At 37.9% G+C, this 20475-nt stretch overlaps 3 protein-coding genes across 3 annotated transcripts; 1 reads left to right on the top strand and 2 right to left on the bottom strand.

Annotated features, from left to right (window-relative positions):
* Positions 1–124: 124 nt before the first annotated feature.
* On the bottom strand, positions 125–4210 carry LOC146385151 (uncharacterized). Its single transcript, XM_084930737.1, has 4 exons — positions 4061–4210; positions 3642–3962; positions 2033–2178; positions 125–475 (listed from the first exon to the last, which is right to left on the bottom strand). The coding sequence occupies exons 1-4, from the start codon at positions 4125–4127 to the stop codon at positions 137–139; spliced, it is 873 nt and encodes a 290-aa protein (XP_084786863.1). The 5' UTR covers positions 4128–4210; the 3' UTR covers positions 125–136.
* A 692-nt stretch (positions 4211–4902) lies between these two features.
* LOC146385150 (uncharacterized) lies at positions 4903–10837 on the bottom strand. The gene is made up of 6 exons (XM_084930735.1): positions 10568–10837; positions 10137–10466; positions 9305–9415; positions 9164–9202; positions 8937–9085; positions 4903–5932 (listed from the first exon to the last, which is right to left on the bottom strand). The coding sequence occupies exons 1-6, from the start codon at positions 10599–10601 to the stop codon at positions 5516–5518; spliced, it is 1080 nt and encodes a 359-aa protein (XP_084786861.1). The 5' UTR covers positions 10602–10837; the 3' UTR covers positions 4903–5515.
* Positions 10838–16994: 6157 nt separating this feature from the next.
* On the top strand, positions 16995–18919 carry LOC146385149 (zinc finger BED domain-containing protein 4-like). Its single transcript, XM_084930734.1, has 2 exons — positions 16995–17884; positions 18138–18919. Exons 1-2 carry the CDS (start codon positions 17544–17546, stop codon positions 18658–18660), a joined length of 864 nt encoding a protein of 287 aa, XP_084786860.1. The 5' UTR covers positions 16995–17543; the 3' UTR covers positions 18661–18919.
* The last annotated feature ends 1556 nt before the right edge of the window (positions 18920–20475 follow it).

The following is a 20475-nucleotide window of genomic DNA, read 5'->3' as shown; positions in this document are numbered from 1 at the left end:
ATCAGGATTGGTCATTTCATTTCATTAGTTGAATTATTAATTACAGATTTACCAAGCTACTCTATATCACTAGTACTTTTTGTGAGAGGCTGATTGAAACCACACTACTAAGACTTAAGGTGTGATTAGCCTAGAATTATCTTTTGACATTTAAACAGTTCATCTCCTCTTTAATAGGTTCATGTTTAGGACAACTATGTACATGAAGACTGTGATAGACATGCTCTTCTAACTGGCTGAGATCCAGATGTTGGTACTGGCAGATATTTCCTAGTACATCCACATCAACATATTCACCAACGCCGAATGAGAGAGCAGACTCCCGATGCTTTGGTAGGAAGCTAGAGCAGAGGTCAGGTGGTGGTGGTGGTAATGGCAAAGATGAAGGATCACCGCAGTTTGGGGCCGAACAGCTGCAGCAACATTGAGGCTCGGCTTTTAGACCTGGCATCATAGTCTCATAGTCAGACGTTATCTGCAAGATACCAGAAGAACACTTAGAGTGAGATCTTGTTTTCTTTGTGCTGAGTAAACAATGTGGCATTTTCTGCAGTCAAATTACACATTACAACACTATTGTGTATCTATAGGCATACATGGAGTATATAGATTTTGATTCATCACCAGTAACTATTTATGATTGTATTTTTGTTAGCTTAGGATGAGCCTTTTCTACAGAGCCTTCTTTAAAAAAAGATTCAGTAGGCCAGAGCAGACAAACCAAACATTACATTCAAGTGACAGCTGCCAAAGATTCTCCTACATGTTTAGTAAGGGAAAAGTGAGGACGATAGTCAGTTTGTTGGTCATCAACCTCATCCTCAACTCTGGTCCTTTTCAATTAATTTATTTATTTTAAATACATTATTGAAAAAAAATAGATAAGTGGTAAAAAAAAAAAATTTTTAATGAACAAGCATCAAAATGGTTTTATACTCTATGGAAAGTCACCACTTCTGTTTATGCCCCAGTGGGGGCACAGCCCACAGTTTGAGAACCTCTGCCTTAGAGGAAGGGTTCATTGGAAATAAATACATCTTCAAAAACTACCAGTTTTTAATCAAAGCAGAGACTTGGAAAATTAAAGAAGTCATCACACGAGTAATTACACGCAGATTTCAACTACACTACAGGGCTAACAAGCATATCATTCTCCAGTGTATTTTCTGAACATACCTCCATGTCAATTCCTTCGGCTACCACTAATCTGAAAAAATGTCCAAAGAAGTAGTGGAGATGGTGGGACATATTGTAACAAAAAACGAAACTTTTAAAGCTTCCGAACTAAAAATCCAGACCTTTTATCAGGCCAGAGAAGTGGGCATGAGCATTAAGACACAATGCATGTGTGATCGTGACACTCACTCACACTGTTTGTGGGAATAATTTTGCCACTCATAAGATAAACATGATAACACTTTAAAGCCTGAACCATGAAATAATTCAATCCAATGTGAAAAAAAATGCATATATGAGTTTTAATTTGTCTTATATTGCAGTTTATTGCTAAAAATGTATTTATTCATTTTCGGGGGGGGGGAATCAGACTGGTGCTGTATAAGTCTCAACTATCAAACTAGATGTTAAGGGGACAAGTGAACTTTAGATTACTGTATACTTTTTGCTATGTTGGTCAAACTTTTAAAACAGCAGAAACTTGTCAGCAATGTTATTGTTTTTGTAGGTATCTCTGCTAACACACAGCTTACATTAGCTTTAGGAAAATAGTTATCAGAAAACATTTGCCAGGTAAAGGTATTTTGTGAGCCTGTCAACTCCATGCAGTGATTTTACTATTATTTCCTTTCTGAAGGTGTGTTTTTCAGAATAAGCTTATGACATGTTATGTTCTACCTTTATGACTCATCACTGACATCCTCTTCACATTTTGACCTGTTATTGCGATATAACTTTAGGTTTCATGAATGTTTCACATTTCATAAATGTTACTGACTAATAATGAGAAACTGCAAATGTACAGTGTTGAACCACTTTGCTGTTGCTTATCTAAAAGTGTCTGTGGTGGACAAACCTCTTTATTCTGCGGTGGGATTGATCTTCTGTGTTTCAGAATCAGTAGAAGACATAATGTGAACAGACACACAAACATGAGTGCTGCCACGCACATAACAGCAGTCAGGACCAGCGGCAGGTGGAACAACAGCTGAGGTTCATATGCTGGAACATTTACACAAATACAAATCTCAGTGCTAATAAAGCAGATGAAAATACACGCGCACACAAACGCATCACTTACTCTCTATTGTGTCTTCACTATTGGCTGGTATTACTTTTACAGGAAAATGAAAATACAAAAAGAGGAATTTATAAATGAGCAAATAAAATGAAAGTATGCACAGAGGTACCCCGACTTCCTCCCACAGTCCAAAGACATGCAACTAATGAGGTTTGGTTAATTTGTGATTTTAAATTGCCCCATAGTGTGAGTGGTTGTCTGTTCAGGGTGTACTTAAGGCCACCCTATAGTGGCTGGGATTTAGTCTCTGGCCCTCCAACCCTTGGAAAATGCATGGAAAATTCTAATTGAATTCTTATTCAATTTTTAAAAATGTTCTTTTTCAAAATGCTAAATATGTTATTGCAGCGTGACTTTTTCTTTGCAAGCATGTAAACTACTGGGTGGAAAAGTTTTCATGAGACTGAAGTACCACTTCTTCTTGCTAAGAGTGAAATTGATTCTGTGCACGTGTTCAAGCCCAAAATAGCTTCTAACCACCCTGTTTCGCTGTTGGTCTGATATGCTGCTGCATCGCTCTTTTCCTTTTTTATCTTCATAAGTGCTTCCATCTATTTAGGCTGCTCAGGCCAGAAGTCTCAAACTTTCAGCAGCAGACATGGCTTCCTTTCCGATCATGTCTGTGAAATACTGGTATGTTACCCAAATGATTTAGTCTTGTTTACTTCCTCAGAAGAAACCTCCAGTCAATTGACGAGAAAGTCCCTTATGTTCTGAGTTTCACTTATGAAACTATGAACGTTAAACTACACTAATGCTTAAACGGGGGAAAAAAGGTCCTTAAATACACTTGAATATTGCTTGAATGTCGTTTACATGAAAAGGAGATAACTGAATCTGACCTTTTGTAACAAAGCAATAACACAATCAATAACACAAATTTGCTTTTGGTCAGTTAATTATACAAAATTAATTTATAAGTGTGTACTTTAAAGCTTTTCAAGATATTTTCACATTTACATAGAAATATTTTAAAAGATAAAGTTAAAATAAAAAGTAAGTCCAACTTTTCGACTCCACTGTACATCTTTACAGAAACAGAAACCTCATGAAAGCAGAACATAGAAGGGGAAAAATTAGTACGACTGATTTCTCATGAATGTCATTTATGGCCTATTATTTTTGGGGTCACAAACAGAATTCATAAGAACTATAATATTTTATTCCTGTGAATTCATCACCTTGCTGGACAGCACATATACCTTCTATTTTTTAACCTTAGTTAACTTATCTAACTTACTTATTTCATCTCAGTTGAGGTTGTCCTATGGGACAATTCCCACTAACCAGAAACCAGTCTCCTCTGAGTAGTTGAAATATGCATAACTGGAGACCATATTTAGCCAGCCAGCTGAGAACTGTGGTGTAAATATTTATACTATACCTTGGGAAACATTCAGTTTTATGGCGCTGTGATAATCAGGTTGGAGGCTGACATCCACTCCACACTGATACGTCCCACTGTCATTTAACCTCAGTTTATCCACCTTGACAATGAAGAAGCTTCCAGTGGTGTTGTCGTACATGGAGAAGCGTCCTTTGGTCTCCCACCGGTTATGTTTGTCTGTCATTATCAAGTAACTGGAGCATTCATCAATACGGCACAGGTACTTCAAATTCTCCGTCAGGCCATTTGGATATTCACATCTGAAGACAAAACTCTCACCTTCCACACCAGAAAAAACTGTGGTTTTGGTGCCGATTACTGCTGTCATAAAACATTGGTGTTAGTTACACATTTTAATTATTTTTGTAATAAGCAGACTAGTACTAGGTTTTAAATCTAAATAATATAAAACTCACCTTGGATGTGTAGTATAGTAATAGTGACAGCTGTAGTTATTCTCCATGAGTCAAAGATGGTTCCCATTACTTCTAATTTACCTTCAGGCCAGAGTCAGGTTCTCCCCTCAGCCACTGAAGAAGGTAACAACCTGGACTAATGATTGTCTCCCTGTGTTCAGTCAGGTGCTTTCATGTTCATGGCTTTGAAACTCTTCCTCTTTCATGTAAAAAACTGTACACCCATAACATTCAACCACTGCAGGAAGCGGTTTCATTTTTTATAATAAACCAACTGTGCACCAGTTATTCAGCACGTTTAGTGACTGTTGAACTTTCTTCAGCATTAAGCAGGTATAGAGACTTTATATTTTTCATAGAGATGGTAAAAGAAACTAATGTTGGACTAAAATTTGGTAGGTTCTTGGAAAAATTTTCCATAGAGCCCGTTACTCCCAAGTCAACCCCCCCCCCCCCAAAAAAAACCAAAACAAAACAATATAGCATTTATTAAGTATTCTTATTAATTAGGGGTATTTGCATGTTAACAGGCATGATTAACAAGACTTGGTTGGACAACTAGGTTTGCCAAGCAGACATTTAAGTAGAAGATTTCGTTTTTTAATATTAGACAAAGTACATGAAACTATTATTTATAGAAAGCATTAAACAAAGAGCTTAGCGGGTTCAATGTTTTTGTTTGTTTCTCTCTGCATCTTTTTGAAACTGTTTCATGGCTTATTTCCAGTTGGAAATTATTAATTTTGTCTTTGTTTTTATGTTAGATGTAATGTCAAGAAGCGACTGTGTTTTTGACAAATAAATTACGCCATCTTGAAACAGCTTTTTTTTTTTTGCTTTATTGAGAGCTAGGCATCAGTGTGACATTATATTACAAAAATATGATTTTTTTTTGTAGTAAGGAACAGGAAGTTCATATTTGGTTATTTATATCAGCCCTCACTGCCAACGTGTCTTTATTCTTATGACCACTAGGAGTAATCGGAATACATGCGTTTCCTATGGTGACCTCTATTTTTTTTTTTTTTAAAGGGAGCTACTGAAACTACCCTCCCACAACATACTTCCAGATAAGCATCAACCTCAAAATACACTACATGTATCACAAATGCAGAACTACATCATTACTACAACTAACTAAGTGAAAAAGTACAAATCACTTTTACTACAAACTCACACCAAAGGCAAATACGCAGTCTAGCTGCTAAATGTATTCATTCACTAGGGATGTAGTCCAGCACTTCCCCTGATCTTACCTAGCAATATTAACAGTGTCAAATGGTAGTTCACACACATTTTTTTCTCCAGTGTAAGGTAAATTTGATTAAGACACACATATTAAACCACATGTGTAATCAAAACACTTAACAGCACCATTTAGTGTAAAAGCTTATAATGATGGAAATAGGTTTTGCTTATAACTGTCAGAAAAATATATACATTCTATCTTTGAGATCAACTCTGATTTACTCCTGATAAATCTAAACCAAACCAAAGTGTTCTGTGGTTCTCTTCGGTGGATTCACAGGGGGCTCTGGCGACACAAGGAGATGCACTATTAGTACCGCTCGTTGTATTTTTGCATGTCAAAGGTTTATCTCTGTGTTTCCTACACTTGCTAACACCTGTTCTTTCAGATATTACATCTGGCAAAGGATTTATGTAGATCCCAGAGTTATTATCGTGGTCATTTTGATGCTCTGTGGGTGGATGTTCTGAAGCTGCAGCAAGTTTGGACACGGATATGTTCTCATAGATATGAAGGTGTACGCTAGATGTCGTTTCTGTTGGTTCAGTTGCTGGTGGATCCAGTCTTTGATGGTGTGTGTGAATAGAGGAACGCCCAGGTAACTTCTGAAGATGCTCTGCTCCCTTGAAAACAGACAAAAATAAAAAAAACAAACATAAATAAATCAGAATTTTCTTATATGTTCAAAATATTTGTTTTATTTTATTTTACTCACATGTCATTGAATAACATTACTTATTAGCTGAGTAATTACTATGTGAATTAGACAAAAATTTATAAATCTTTCTACAGTAAGGATAGAGGCATGCACGGTGCCATCAAAATGTATTTCCCCTATTCCTGATTTCTCAGTTTTTTGCATATTTCTTACACTTAAATGTTTCAGAGCATCAAATACATTTTTGTTTATTATTTAAAGAGAACTGGAGTAAATACAAAATGCATTAAAAAAATGTTTATTAAGGAAAAATAAGTAATCCAAATCTTTCTGGCCCTTTGTGAAAAAGTAAATGCATCCTCTTGTTAAATCATCAAGTAATTAATTAACCTGTTTTTGAAAAGCTGAGTTCAATTTCACTACACACACCTAGAATTGCTAACATCCAGACCTGTTTGATAAAGAAAACACTTAAATAGAGCCTGTCTGCCAAGGAAAAGTAGGCTAATGGGAAATTCACAGAGAAACTCGTGGATTCTTCAACTGACCGCTGCGGCACACCTGCACCAGGGCAAACCTCCGCCTACCCCACTCCTGCTTTACAGGTGAAAATAGAGCAACAGGACCGCTAGTCTTTGACTTTATTTATTTTCTGCTGTGTTTTACTTGCATCTATTTGAAAGACTGAGTGTAAACACAAAAAAAATATTTTATTTTATGTGCTGGAATGTGCAGAAAATAGGTTTAAATGTTAAACAAATTTCTTCCAGTCAGAGAATGGTGCATATAATTAAGTTTTTGCTTGATGCATAAAGTTAAAAGATTAAAACTAATAAAACAAGTTTTAAAAAGAGACTTTTCCATTTGATTACATTTTGTATGATGGATTATGCAGAAAAATGGCAATATTATTCTGTTTGTCCTTCTGATTCTCCCTAGTTGGTGTCTGACCTTTTTTTCTGTGCATCTTTGCTGATTTGATGAAAGCCCAGTCTGGATAACCACATGTTTTGAGAGTTTGTGTTCCAGAGGGTGTTGGGAGTCAAAGACTAGGTCCAATCAAAGACCAGACTTAAAGATGCTTTTGTATGACCTTAAACAGGCGATCAGGCTTAAAAAGCTTTCCTAAAGTGACTGAATTTCCTCCACAGTGATGTGAAAGACTTGTTGTTAGTTGTCGCAATACTTCTTGGTCAAATAGCCCTTCACAGCCTGGAGGCGTGTTTGGCGTCCTTGTCCTGTTGAATTACACGTGACAGTCCAACTAAACGCAAACCAGATGGGATAGCATGTTGCTGCACGATGTTGTGGTACTCATATTGGTTCAGTGTGTCTTCAATTTTGAATAAATCCCCAACAGTGTCACCAGCAAAGCACCCGCACACCATCACGCCACCTCCTCTGTGCTTCACGGTGGGAACCATGCATGTAGAGACCATCAGTTCACCTTTTCTGCACGGTGGGTGGAAGCAAAGATCTCACATTTGGACTCATAAGACCAAAATACAGATTTCCACTGGTCCAATGTTTATTCCTTGTGTTTCTTGGCCCAAGCAAGTCTCTTCTGCTTGTTGCTTTTCCTTAGTAGTGGTTTCTTAGCAGCTATTTGACCATAAAGGTCGGATTCGCACAGTCTCCTCTGAACAGTTGATGTAGAGGAATATCTGCTACTGGAACATTTATCTGGGCTCCAATCTGAGGTGTGGTTAAATTGCAATTTTTGAGGCTGGTGACTCAGATCAATTTATCCTAAGCAGCAGATGTGATTCTTTGTCTTTCTTTCCTGGGGCAGTCCTCATTTGAGCCAGTTAGCCCTTATTTTTTTTTGCAATTTTCTGGACTGACTGACCTTCAGTTCTTAAAATAATGATGGGTTAGGGACTGTCATTTCTCTTTACTTAGCTGATTGATTCTTGCCATAATATGAATTCTAACAGTTTTTAAATAGGGCTGTCAGCTGTGCACCAACCTGACTTCTGCACAACACAACTGATGGTCCCAATGCCATTAAGAAGGCAAAGGTGACTACATCATGAAGCTCACTGAGAGAAGGGTGTGCAGAGCTGTTACAAAGCAAAGGCTGGCTACTTTCAGGAATCTAAAATATAAGACATTTTTTGAGTTATTTATATTTTTTCTTTTCTGCAAATATCCATAACTTTTGCTTCATATATTTGATGTCTTCAGTATGTATCTACAATGTAGAAAGTAGTAAAAATACAGAAAAATCATTAAATGAGAAGGTGTGTCCAAACTTTTGACTGGTAGTGTATGAGGCTTCTACTCAAAAAGGCCTCTGTGCTCTTCTTCAAATGTAATTCACTACAAATTAAACAGAAATGCAAAATGTTAGTCAGTGTACTTCTGAGACACTTGAAGGCAGAATTCAGTTTCTCTGTGTACCAGATCACCAGACATAGCCAGACTAGCTATCTCTCCCCCTTCTCACTTTCTTAATTGTGCTTAGTTAACCGTCATGTTGCTTGAAGGTTAGTATTTTTATCTTGCTACTTTTAACAGGAAGACAGTAGAACTTATCTTTGCATCTAATGGTGTCAGTGAGTGTGTGCTTCTGAAACAGGAGTGACTTCCAGTGCCAGTATCTGTTACTTTGCAAGAATACCTTTTTAGTTGACCCAGATTTATCACCAGAGCTATACACAATATGACTTTTGACTTTTCAATTGTAAGGGGAAGAAGCATTTTACTTAAAATGTCAAACCATTCCTTTAGCACAACACTACTGTAACACTGTGGTTTTAACACATCCCCATTGAAAAATTCCACAATATAAAAAAATGAGAAATGACTTTTGGAAAACCCCTCGTCACATACTTACATTTGATGCATGAAAAAAACCCCAATCATTTTCTACTTTATTTAATTTGCTGTCTAAGGCAATCACTGATCTCTAGGAGGGCTGTGAATGAACCTCCTGATAGTGTGATCTCCAATTTTCCATCTCATACCTCTTGTTGATGCGCACTGCTGAGATCTGTCTTGTTGAAGCAAACTTGTAGTTGAGGTTTTGAGGTTTTTCTGTACTTCCTGAAGCATACTGTCAGCATCAGGAGACAGGTCATAGCAACGCCCCCGACTGCAGCATACACAACGGTGCCTGATGAAAACAAGATTATAGAATCATCTTATTCATCAGTAACTTATACACCAATCACATCCTCAAGTGGAAACTCACCTGTGCTGATTTTAGGTTGTTCTTTAGTGGAGAATGATTCTGCAAAACAGGACTCAATATTACTTCTTTATGTAAAATGTATCCAGAATTTATATTTGTAAGGACTGTAAATCAATAATTTATAATACATTGTTTTTATACCCATTGAAGGTTTTGTAGGCTTAATGGTGTCTGTTCCAGTTGTTAACTGTGTTGTGTTGGTATTCTGATATGTCCATGTGGTAGGAACATCAGGTGTCTCAGTTTCAACAGCTGTATAAGAGAAAGTGGCAAATTACAGTACTATTATTAACTAATCAATATACAATATATATATTCTAAAAGTAAAAGTTTTTCATTCAAAATTTAATTCCGCAATAAGATTACTGTTTTTAGATACCTTTATTTTTTATATATATCTAGGGATGTTTTCTGCAAAATAAGTTTTATGTCATGGATATATAAGTGGAATTTTTAATATACTGATGCAAAAAGGAATTGATGCATTTTACAGATGTATTCACTCCAGGTGTCCAGAAGCTAGTTTTAACAACTTTGTATTAATATAGCTTACCGAGAGATGACTTAGAACGAGAAAAACAAAAGTTAAAATAAACCTATTTGATTGTTTTAATGCTCTGATGTTTCTAATATGTTATAAACTGGATGTTTTTCTTCACTGAGCCTCCAAAAATACAATAAAACCACGTGAGAAGAAAAAAAGGGGAAATAAATCTTTTGAATCTTTTAACAAGAAGATCCAATCAAGCCACGAGGGGAAATTACTTGGAACCACCAGATTATAAACTGGATTATAAAATGCATTTTAATTCACAAGCTATGCTTTTATATGCAGTTATTTTTTCTGAAATAAAGAACTATAAGAAACGTGGAGTATTTTTTTTCCTTATCTTTTGAAGTAAGAATGCAGATGCATAATTCAAATTAAGCGTACTGATAAAATAAACTCAGAAGAAATAAAATGATGACATACCTTTCTTTACTGTAAGCTGTATCTGAGTGTATGTGTCAAAACCAGGCCTGTCCACTCCACACCAATATTTCTGATGTGAGTCTGACAGCTGGAGATGACTCAAGGTCACAGTGAAGGATCCATCTCCAGAATCCACCAGAGTTATCCTCCCGGACTCTGCTCTTCCACCAGATTTTACAGTAGCCAGCCTGTCTTTCTCGCTCCTACATGGATCTTTGCAAAAGTATTTATCATACGCCCATGCAAGTTTGTGTGAGCACTGGAAGGAGACATTTCTGCCCTGAAATCCTTCTATCTTCATCAACTTGATTCCATCTGCCAATGTAGCTGCTAAAATTGGCAAGATATAGTGCATCGCGGAGTTAAACAAATGTTAGAAAACATTAATACGTTAATTAATTACATTAATATAATTTTTCTAAGCCACTTACAGCAAAAAAGACAGATGATATAGATGGTCTTCATTTTGGCTGATAAACTGCCAGCTCTGTGGTTCTTATCTTGGTGGTCCTTTCAGGTATTTACGACTGGTCAAACTCTTTCAGTTTGCTCCACCACTGTACGAGGTTGTGCACATGAACTGAATTATATTGTAAGTCACAATCGCGATAAAACCGTAAACTAATCGAAAATATTTACCAAGTAAATGAAATCACTGTCACATACAAATGATTGCGAAAGAATACAAGGTGCGAGCCTACTATAAGCGCACAGAGCAGTCACGATGTGCAGAGAAGCGTTTGTTTGTGATGAGTGGGGGGAAAACACGCCTCCGCAGATGTGTCACAGCTGCACTCCTCTCCCGTGAATTGACCTGACTTGTGAAAGCAAAGAAAGGAAGGAGCTGCTTCAAAGAACTGACACCTACACAAACTTGATGACGGTCTCAGTTAACTGACAGTTACTCGTTGACAGCAGCACAGTTTTATGCCATAGTTGTTTATATTTTTTCTTTTAGCACGTAGCGTTAGATTTGTGGACAAGTCATCTACATCTGTAGATGAGTTTGATAGTGAATACATTTTAAAGTTCTGAAACCTCCCTGTTTAAAAGCTTAGCTACAGTGTTTCCCTTCTCCAAACAGGATTTTACTCATTTTAATCAAAGACCGTACTTTAATTTTGAAAACTGGTTTACTTCCCGTCGACATCTATGCAAGTAACAATATGAATTACACCCGTTCAGTCCAGCTGGTTTTAAAAAGAGGCAGAGGAATCACACAGTGCCAGCCAGTGAGGGGCACAGACACAGCAGGGCAAGGAGGAAGCAGCAAAATGTGGTCATCAAGGAAATCTGATTTGAAACTAGATCCAGACACAGAGGAGGAGCCGGACTCAGCAGTAACAGCATTTACAATAACATGCAACTGATTAAAGACTGGTTATACTCCCACTACATTGCTGTCTTAACCTCTTGGGTATTTGTGCTATGGTTGTTTTGACCAGAAGAAAATCCAATGCTGTTTCAGACTTTGCTTTAATTGGTCTTTAAAAAAAAATCAAAAGTTTTTCAGTTGAAAACACCTGATTCTATTTCTGCTTTCAAATTAACTGGTAATCCCAGAGGGTCATTTAATTTTGCCACTCATATTTGTAATATTGGGAGGGAAGAACTCGATTTAAATTTGAATTTTCAGTACAAATGTGGTAACGGCCCTCATATATTTAATAATATTTAATTTCCCCAAATATATTTACTATTGATTTCATTTTCAATAAACTTCTCACATTGTTGCCTGACACCTACAACGTCTCCTTTACAAAAAGCAAAAACAGGAAGACGTGAAATAATGATGACTCCAGTATTTGCCTACATTTAGTTTCAGTTGCATGAGTATCATTCTGGTGACTTGACAAACCAAACCAAAGCAGGAACAGAAATTTAGATTCACCACAAACCTACAAAAACATACTGAATACATCTTACTTTATACTTCTTATATCGGCATCTGTTGATGTCGATCAACAACTGTGCAGTAAGCTGCACATGTAAAAAAAATATATAAAATTCACTTTTCATAAGGTATGATTTAAATTTTTTAATTTTAAAATATAAAATAAAACATAGAAAAGAATTAACAGTTTGCAGACTGCAGAACTAAAATTAAAAGATCTGCTAGAGGTAGATATCTGGAGTTCTGCGGAACGCAAAAAGCTATTTCTTTTCTGTGCATTATTTTTTTTCAGCTCTGCAGCTGCCCCACAAGGTGGTGAGGATGTGCGTGGTTTATTTTTTTGTTTGTTTGTTTTTGTGTGTCTGTATAAACAGACTGCAAATCAATTTCCCACTGGGGACAATAAAGTTACCATTGACCATTGTTTTTTCCCCTGTTCTGTATACAAAAAAAAAGAAAAAAGAAAATGTAAAATATGTTTTAATAAGGGTCATTGTGAATATCCAGCCCCCCACAAGATATTCAGGTGTCTTTCTCACAGATACTTTATTCAGCACACCAAAAATGTTTTTTCTTGGTTCAGCACCAACGTTTCTAGAGCTGACTCCCCTCACACACACACACATCGCTAAAAAAGGTGAGATATACCTCATTAGTACAACTATCACCTGCTCCATCGGCCGTCCTGGCACTGCCCCTTGAGCAAGCTGTACCACCCCTCCCCTGCAGAAGAGCCAATGACCACACCCCTCATATGATGACATCAGTCATATGATGCATGCAAAAGCAATGTGGCAATTAAATCACTACACAAACTCCTTATTCGGTTATTTAAAAGTGGTGAACATAGAGCATTTTATGAAAATAAATTACAGTCAGGGGTCAGGGGTTGGTAGAGAATTCAATTCAATTTTATTTATACAGTGGCAAATCACAACAATAGTCACCTCAAGGCACTTTACATTGTAAAGTAGACTCTACAATAATAAATACAGAGAAAAACCCAACAATCATGATCCCCTATGAGCTAGCACTTTAAGGACAGTAGAAGGAAAAACTCAATTTTAACAGGAAGAAACCTCCGGCAGAACCAGGCTCAGGGATGAGCAGCTATCTGCTGTGACCAGTTGGAGTGAGAGAAGCAAGACAGGATAAAAGACATGCTGTGGAAGAGAGCCAGAGATGAATAGCAAGTATGATTCAGTGCAGAGAAGTCACACAGTGAGTGAGAAAGGTGACTGAAAAAGAGATACTCAATGCATCATGGGAATCCCCCGGCAGCCTACAACTTTTGCAGCATAACTAAAGGAGGATTTAGGGTCACCTGATCCAGCCCCAACGATATGCTTTAGCAAAAAGTAAAGTTTTTGGAACTGCCAAACCACCTTTTTTGCATGGTAATCAAATTGTGCCTGTTTATCTTTTGTATGTTGTTATGAATTGTACTGGCCAAATAAGTAAAAGTGCTTTTAATCTGAATGCACCCAGGCAAAGAAGCTTTGGTACCTTCATCGTCCAAAGGCATCAAGGCAGATTTGTCCGGTTTATTTTGTAGCCCGAGAGAGAACCAAAATGGTAAATTATCTAATCAATGGATGGATGGATGTCTCAAAGTTTTCTAAAACAAAATAATGTCATCTGCGTACAGAGATATGATATGGACTGTCTAATGACTTGTGCTAAGGGCTCGAGAGAGAGAGAGAGAGAGAGAGAGAGAGAGAGAGAGGCAGAACAAGAGAGGGGAAAGTGGGCAACCCTGCCTTGTTGTTACATCCTGTGAGGCTGTGGGAGTGTGTGGGTGTGCTGTTCCTCTCTCTCCGCCTCCTCCTCTCTTGCTCCTCCCCTCTGTCTTTCTTTTACTCTGCCCTAGCTGCTGCTCATTTTCCTCGTTTGGCACCTGAACTCAGTCAGCAATTACCTCTCTGAGGTTACTTGGGAAGAACTGTGTGGTGCAGGGTGGTTGTCCTGTGTCTCTACATTGCTTTCTAGGTGATTGAAAGGTCTTATTGTGTGATTGTCCTGCCTGTGGTGTGGAGTGTTGGGAGCAGTGGAGACAGTAACTGTGCCAAGTGAGTAGTGTGGGCCTCAACAGCAGTAGAGCTTGCTGCTGCTAGGGAAGGGTGGGCCTGTGGGCCCTCGGAAGTGCACTTTACTTTGTTGTTTATTAGTTGTTTTCTTGCTGTTGTTACCTTTTTCTTATTTAGTCTTATTGATAAAGTGGTGTTGCTGTCTCTTTGTGTTAAGAGTATTTGTAATAAAACCTTAATATATGCTAAACACCTTTGTTTGGTTTCGTTTTCATTCTTTTCCGGTCCTGTTTGTTACCGCTCCCCACACTTTCCCCTAGATCTCATTTGTGGGGATGTAACAACACTGAATGTAAACAAGGGAGAAATAAGGTCCCCTGTTAGTACACTTGCAAAGGGTGAGTGGTCTGTCTTAATCATTGCAACAACCTTCTGCTTAAACCCAAAGTGTTTTAATACTGTCCATGTATATTCCCACTCTAGCCTGTCAAAGGCTTTCTCCACATCATGTAAGAATACTGCACATGGATTATGATAGCCATCTGTGGCATCTATGATATGCAACAGCCTTCTTATGTTATCAGATGCGAGCCTCCCTCGGATAAATCCTGTCTTGTCTGCATTAACTAAAACGTGAATAACTCTTTCCAAGCGCATTGCGAGAGACTTGGCACATACTTTGTAGTGATGGGATTTCCGGCTCTTTTTAGAAAACCGGCTCTTTCGGCTCCCAACTGGCTCTCCCACTTGTTTTGTTGCTTTAATTAATTAATTATTAACAACAATATAAAATTATGCACAAAAGGAATTACTAATGTAAAAAAAAGTGGTTTTATTCATATATGTTTATACATAAATATATACGGTGGCCCCTAGAGACAAAACACGTACAAATTCCAAAACACATTTCTAGCATTAACTGAACTTCCCAAACAGAGCTTCCTAGATCACTTAAATTACACAATTGAAAGCATATGTGTATTGTTTGTGTATTTATACACAAGCACTCATATATATAATATCAAATAATTAAAAAAAAAAAAGTTCATTTACCTGTTACTACCACACACCAAATCCGGTCGTTGGTACTTGCTGGCTTGTGTAGCCACTAGGTAACAAAAGCTCAACACTGCCCCTAGCATCCTGGAGCACTTCTGCTGTGTTTTGTACGTGTTTTGAGTTTTTATGTGCTTCGGAGTTTGTACGTGCTTTGTCTCTAGGGGCCACCGTAAATATACTTTTATTTATTCACTCCACATAAAATGTAATAAATCATATAATACAAAAACCAACTATTCACATTTCAACTTTTAACTATTTAAATTTTCAGCTTTTTCCTGCAAACTACAACACAATTAAATATAAATTAAAATATGAAAACAAAAAGAAGATGCACATTCTCTGTCATATGGACCTGCATGAATAAACTTTCTGAATCCTTTATCATCTGCAACTGAAAATAGTTGTGGATGATTACTATACCTTTCTAATGTGACGTTGTTGTTCCTGGCTCTCTTTCTCTCTCTCTCTCTCTGTTCCTGCACTACTGCGAGTGTAACTACTGCCCCTCCCCCTTCTTCCCGGCACAAAGCACAAGGCTCGCGTGCGGAGTGAAGCGGAAAAAAGTGCGAGAGAGAGGGCGAGAGAAAGAAAACAAAAAACCCCACGGCCCGCATTGTTCACGTCAAAGATCCGGCTCTAAGAGCCATTTCGTTCACGACCGACACATCACTAATACTTTGAGATCAGTTGTGAGTAGGGATATTGGTCTGAAACTAGATCACTTAGAGGATCCTTTACCTTTTTTAAGAGAAGAGTAATAAGTGCTATTTTCTCATCTCTCTGGAAAGAGACATTCTGGATTGCAAAATTAAGAGTCAAGCATAAGTGAGCCTATCATATCCCAAAGCCATCTAATCCAAGATTTAGCCTTTTATTTAGACCTTTCAGCGCTCTATGCAGCTCATCCAGAGTTAATGGGGCCTCCAACCCGTCCTGAGCTGCTTGTGAGATTTGGGGTAGTTCCAAACTGTCAAAACTCTTACAAATAGACTCCTTGAAATTGATCTCTGATTTATACAGATTTTCAAAAAGCAATATAAAAGTGGTAGTGGTATTGCTTGGGGGTTTGTTGCAATTTTACCATCTGGAGCTTTTATTACTGGGATGGGTGTCCTTGTTTCACATTCTTTAAGCATAAGTACCAACAGATGACAAGGACACTGATTCAAAATAGTGCTTCTGTCTGGTTCTATGGAAGATGAAATCTGCTTTAGATAAGGTTATTGCATTGTATTCATCTTTCTGTGATGCTAGGAGTGTAGACTGGTAATCTAACTTTTTTTTTGTAAATTCTGTAATAATTCTATTTGATTTTCTAAATTAGAGACCTGAACAACTTTTGATTTTGCCAGCACAGAGGAGAATGAGATGCAAAAACCATGAATAAAACATTTTGTAGTCTCCCATAAGACCTGTGGGGCAATGTCTACATTGGTGTTGATATCTAAGAAATCTTTCAGCTGGAGCTAAAGCATGATAAGAAGAGTAGGGTTGGTTAAGCCAGAGATTGATAAGGGTGAGATCTCTTATGAGTGCATTCAGCAGAGTGGATGAGAGATTAGTTGCTGCATCTGGATTAGATTTATCAAAAACAGGGTTAATAACAGCACTGAAGTCATCTCCCAACACTAAGGAACAGTCATTTTGTTCTAACAGTGTGTTGGCAAAATAGGTAAAAAAAAAAAAGTCTCTGTCTGGCTCATCTGGACAGTATATAGATACGAATGCTAATTTGTGATTTAAAATACTGCCAGTGATAAGTGCCATTCTCATCATTTTAAGCACTTTGTTAGTAGCCTGTTGTAAAAAGACACTTTATTTCCATTTCTTTAGTTGATTCTAAAAAAAAAAATGAGGACAAAGTCACCGGTATCGGCCTCGATACCACATTTTCTAAAGTACTCGTACTCGTTAAAAGTCCCCCGATACCGAGGACCGATACCACGGTCTGAGACCTGTCTATGTTTGAGCGGCATGTAAGGGGTTAATCACAGGCGCCGAGTGCCCGCCCCCAGGCCCCGGCTGCATCTCAGAGCTGGGAGAAGGCGAGGCGAGACAAGTCAGCCGTGTGGAACTATTTCAAAGTGAACGAAGACGCGAAAACAAAGGCGGACTGCAAATTGTGCTCAGCGAAATTGTCCAGAGGAGGCTCAAAAGGTAGCGCATTTAACACAAGTAATTTAACCAAGCACCTAAAATCCCAACACGACAACGAGTACAAAGAGTTTACCCACGCTTATTTACCCACGCTTATTAGCACAGAGGAGCATAGCTGATGCTATAGCAGTGGGACGGAAAATAGTTGGGCATTTTAAACATTCCGCCTTAGCCTACTCCCGCCTCGAGGACATTCAGGGACAGCTCAACCAGCCAATAAAGAGACTGCAGCAGGACGTACAGACGCGCTGGAACAGCACGTATTACATGCTCCAGTCCCTCATTGAGCAAAAGCGAGTGCTGGGGGTGTATGTGTCCGAACAGGAACTCCCTGACTATCTCACCGCTCACCAATGGGCTCTTATGGAGACGACTGTTGCCATCCTCGCCCCCTTTGAGGAACTATCTAAAAAAGTGAGCAGCTACGACGCACTAGCCTCTGATGTCATCCCAGCTGTGACTGTGCTAGTGAGACTTCTAAACAGAGAAACAGACGAGGACCACGGCGTCAAGACAATGAAAGCAACCTTACTGGCAGCTGTCAAGAAGCGCTTCAGTGACGTCGAGACCAACCCACTGTACTTCATCTCCACCATACTCGACCAAAGGTAAAGTCTGTGTGCTATAGGTATTCAATGAGTATAGCTACAGTACTAAATGTAAGATTATTTTACATCTGAAATATTATATATTTGTAACTAAAATACACAAATACAAATGTATGCAATATATATAATACGAAATACATTTCCCTTATTATTACCAGAAAGTCAAATGGCTGGCATTTGTCACAGTGGTTTAAGGGAAACTAAAATCAGTCCTATTTTTCCACATATTAATACATTTATGAATTTTGTGCAGGTATAAAGATCGCTTCTTCTCCAACAACACTGCTCCAGAGGCCAAGCTGCACCTGAAGCAGAAGCTGCAGATGATGTCCAGAGCTGAGGCAGAGGGGAGTCGGGCAGAAGCTGCAGAACCTCCTGCTAAACTGTTCCTCAAGGCCCAGGCCAGCACTAGCAGCAGTCTGGACACTGTATTTGACGAAATCGCTAAGGAGCAGCCCCAGGCAGCACAGCCGCTGGCAGCAGGTGCTGCCATTGAGCTCGACACATACCTCGGAGAGGCCCCAAGCCCTCGTGAAGACAGTCCTCTGAAGTACTGGGGTGTCAACAAAATCAGGTTCCCCACTTTGGCTAAAATAGCCCGTAAATACCTCTCAGCCCCATGTAGCAGTGTGGAAAGTGAAAGGCTTTTTAGCTCAGTGTCACACATTATAGATGAAAACAGAAACCGTCTGACTGCTGATAATGCAGAAAAGCTACTTTTCTTAAAAAAAAACCCTGCCACTCACTTTTTCTCTCCATTAAGTGAGTCATCTTAGACTTGATGTTAATACCTACCTCAGTTGCACTGACTGCCACAGTTCTATGTTGGTGGATGTTGTTAGTTTATTCAAATATTGTGCACTAAATGGCAAAGATGTTTATTAATGCCCCTTGTGTTGTCCAAAGCGGCAGAGTTTACAATAAACTGAAAAAAATACTTGAGTTGCACTGTCACTGTTTAAATTTTTTTTTTCATAATTATTTATTCTGTAATATGTTGCATACAACATGCTTTTCATTTTAAATAAATGTTCTTAATTCCAAACCAGTCCCTTTTTTTTTTTTTTTTTTTTGTTAAATTATAGGACTAAAGCTGTTACCTGTAAATTTAAATCATGTTTTTATTAAGTACTCGGTATCGGCGAGTACTGAAATGCAAGTACTCGTACTCGTACTCGTTTCCAAAAAAGTGGTATCAGTGCATCCCTAGTTGGCGACCTTATCAAAATTGATGGAATTATGAATGTAAAAATGCATGATCAACACTTTTTCAAAAAAGATTGATAGAAGGCCCCAAACAAGACTCTTGATTACCCAGGATGTTGACTGGATGTTGATTGGATATAGCTTGTTCTGTGAACAACATAAAAACAATGTTTAAACTGTGTGAACACTTTCTAAGACATGTATTTGTTTATTTTCATATATTATTCATTTTCACTTCACACAAGCGAGTGAAACATTTGTCATTTTACTGTTGAGGCCATGACCAGGTAATTCATCTGAACATGGTTAAAAATGGGAAAAAAATTATAAATAGTATTTAACGATTATTTCTTTGTAAAAGATTAAAGGTATAAAACACAGACAGTTTAGTTTGTCCTGCCACTCTTGGTCTTGTATTCAGTTTAAGCTGTCTTTTGGCTTGTGTCCAGTTCTTTAATTTATCACTATCCATCTGCTTCTCCAGTAAACATGGCTTCTATAACACTACCCATGCAAGAAATGTTGAAACTGCCCTTTTGCTCTTCATTGTAAATTACAGATCAGTGTGGTGTTATGTTTCAAAAAAAAAAAAAAGTCTATTTGGGGTTGTTTATATCAGTGCTGACCCTCACAGTGTCTTTATTAATATGACCCCTGGGAGGGACAAAAATCCAAGTATCTGGCATGTTATATGAGGACAGAGTATTTGTAAAGACATGACATTACTCACATTTTTATAAGGTCTCACTAACTGCAAATACAACCCCTGTTCTGTGACAACAACCACAATATTCACAAGTATGGTCATGAAGGTAAAAATAAATGCACCACAGCATACTACAGTGACTAAACTTCATCTACTGAACTTCCCTCTTACCCTGACCTTAACCAGACGAGTCAACCATATGAAGTGGTATTTCATACCTGGTTAACCTTATGTGAACAAGCTTTTTAAATTCAAATGCAAAATAATTTTGAGTTACAGAAACACAGGCAGCTACAGTGATGAATTAGAAATAACCACAGTGAAATTTAGCATACACCCTCAGTGTGACGAAGATTTCAGATGAAGCTTTTAATACCCGGAGAATCCACTTGTCGAGGAATTTCCATAAAATTTACACAAATCTCATATATCTTTGCGATTAGCTCTGATTTATTCCAGACAAATCTAAACCAAGCCATCAAACAGCTGGTTGTCTGACACAACAAAAAATCCATAACATCAGCACAGCTGGTACAACTTCTAATGACTTACTCTCACTTTGCTCCAGCAAATTCAACCCCGAATATGTTTTATGCTTTATTTTATTTGCAGTGATTAGAGATCACCCTGATCACTGCCTTTGATAGCAGTATCTGATTCATACCTGTCTTGTTTGCAT

This window comes from Perissodus microlepis, chromosome 6, assembly GCF_051167445.1.
Source record: "Perissodus microlepis isolate ML-2025 ecotype Zambia chromosome 6, ASM5116744v1, whole genome shotgun sequence".
Lineage (NCBI taxonomy): Eukaryota > Metazoa > Chordata > Actinopteri > Cichliformes > Cichlidae > Perissodus > Perissodus microlepis.
This window is presented reverse-complemented; position numbering and strand designations above follow the sequence as displayed.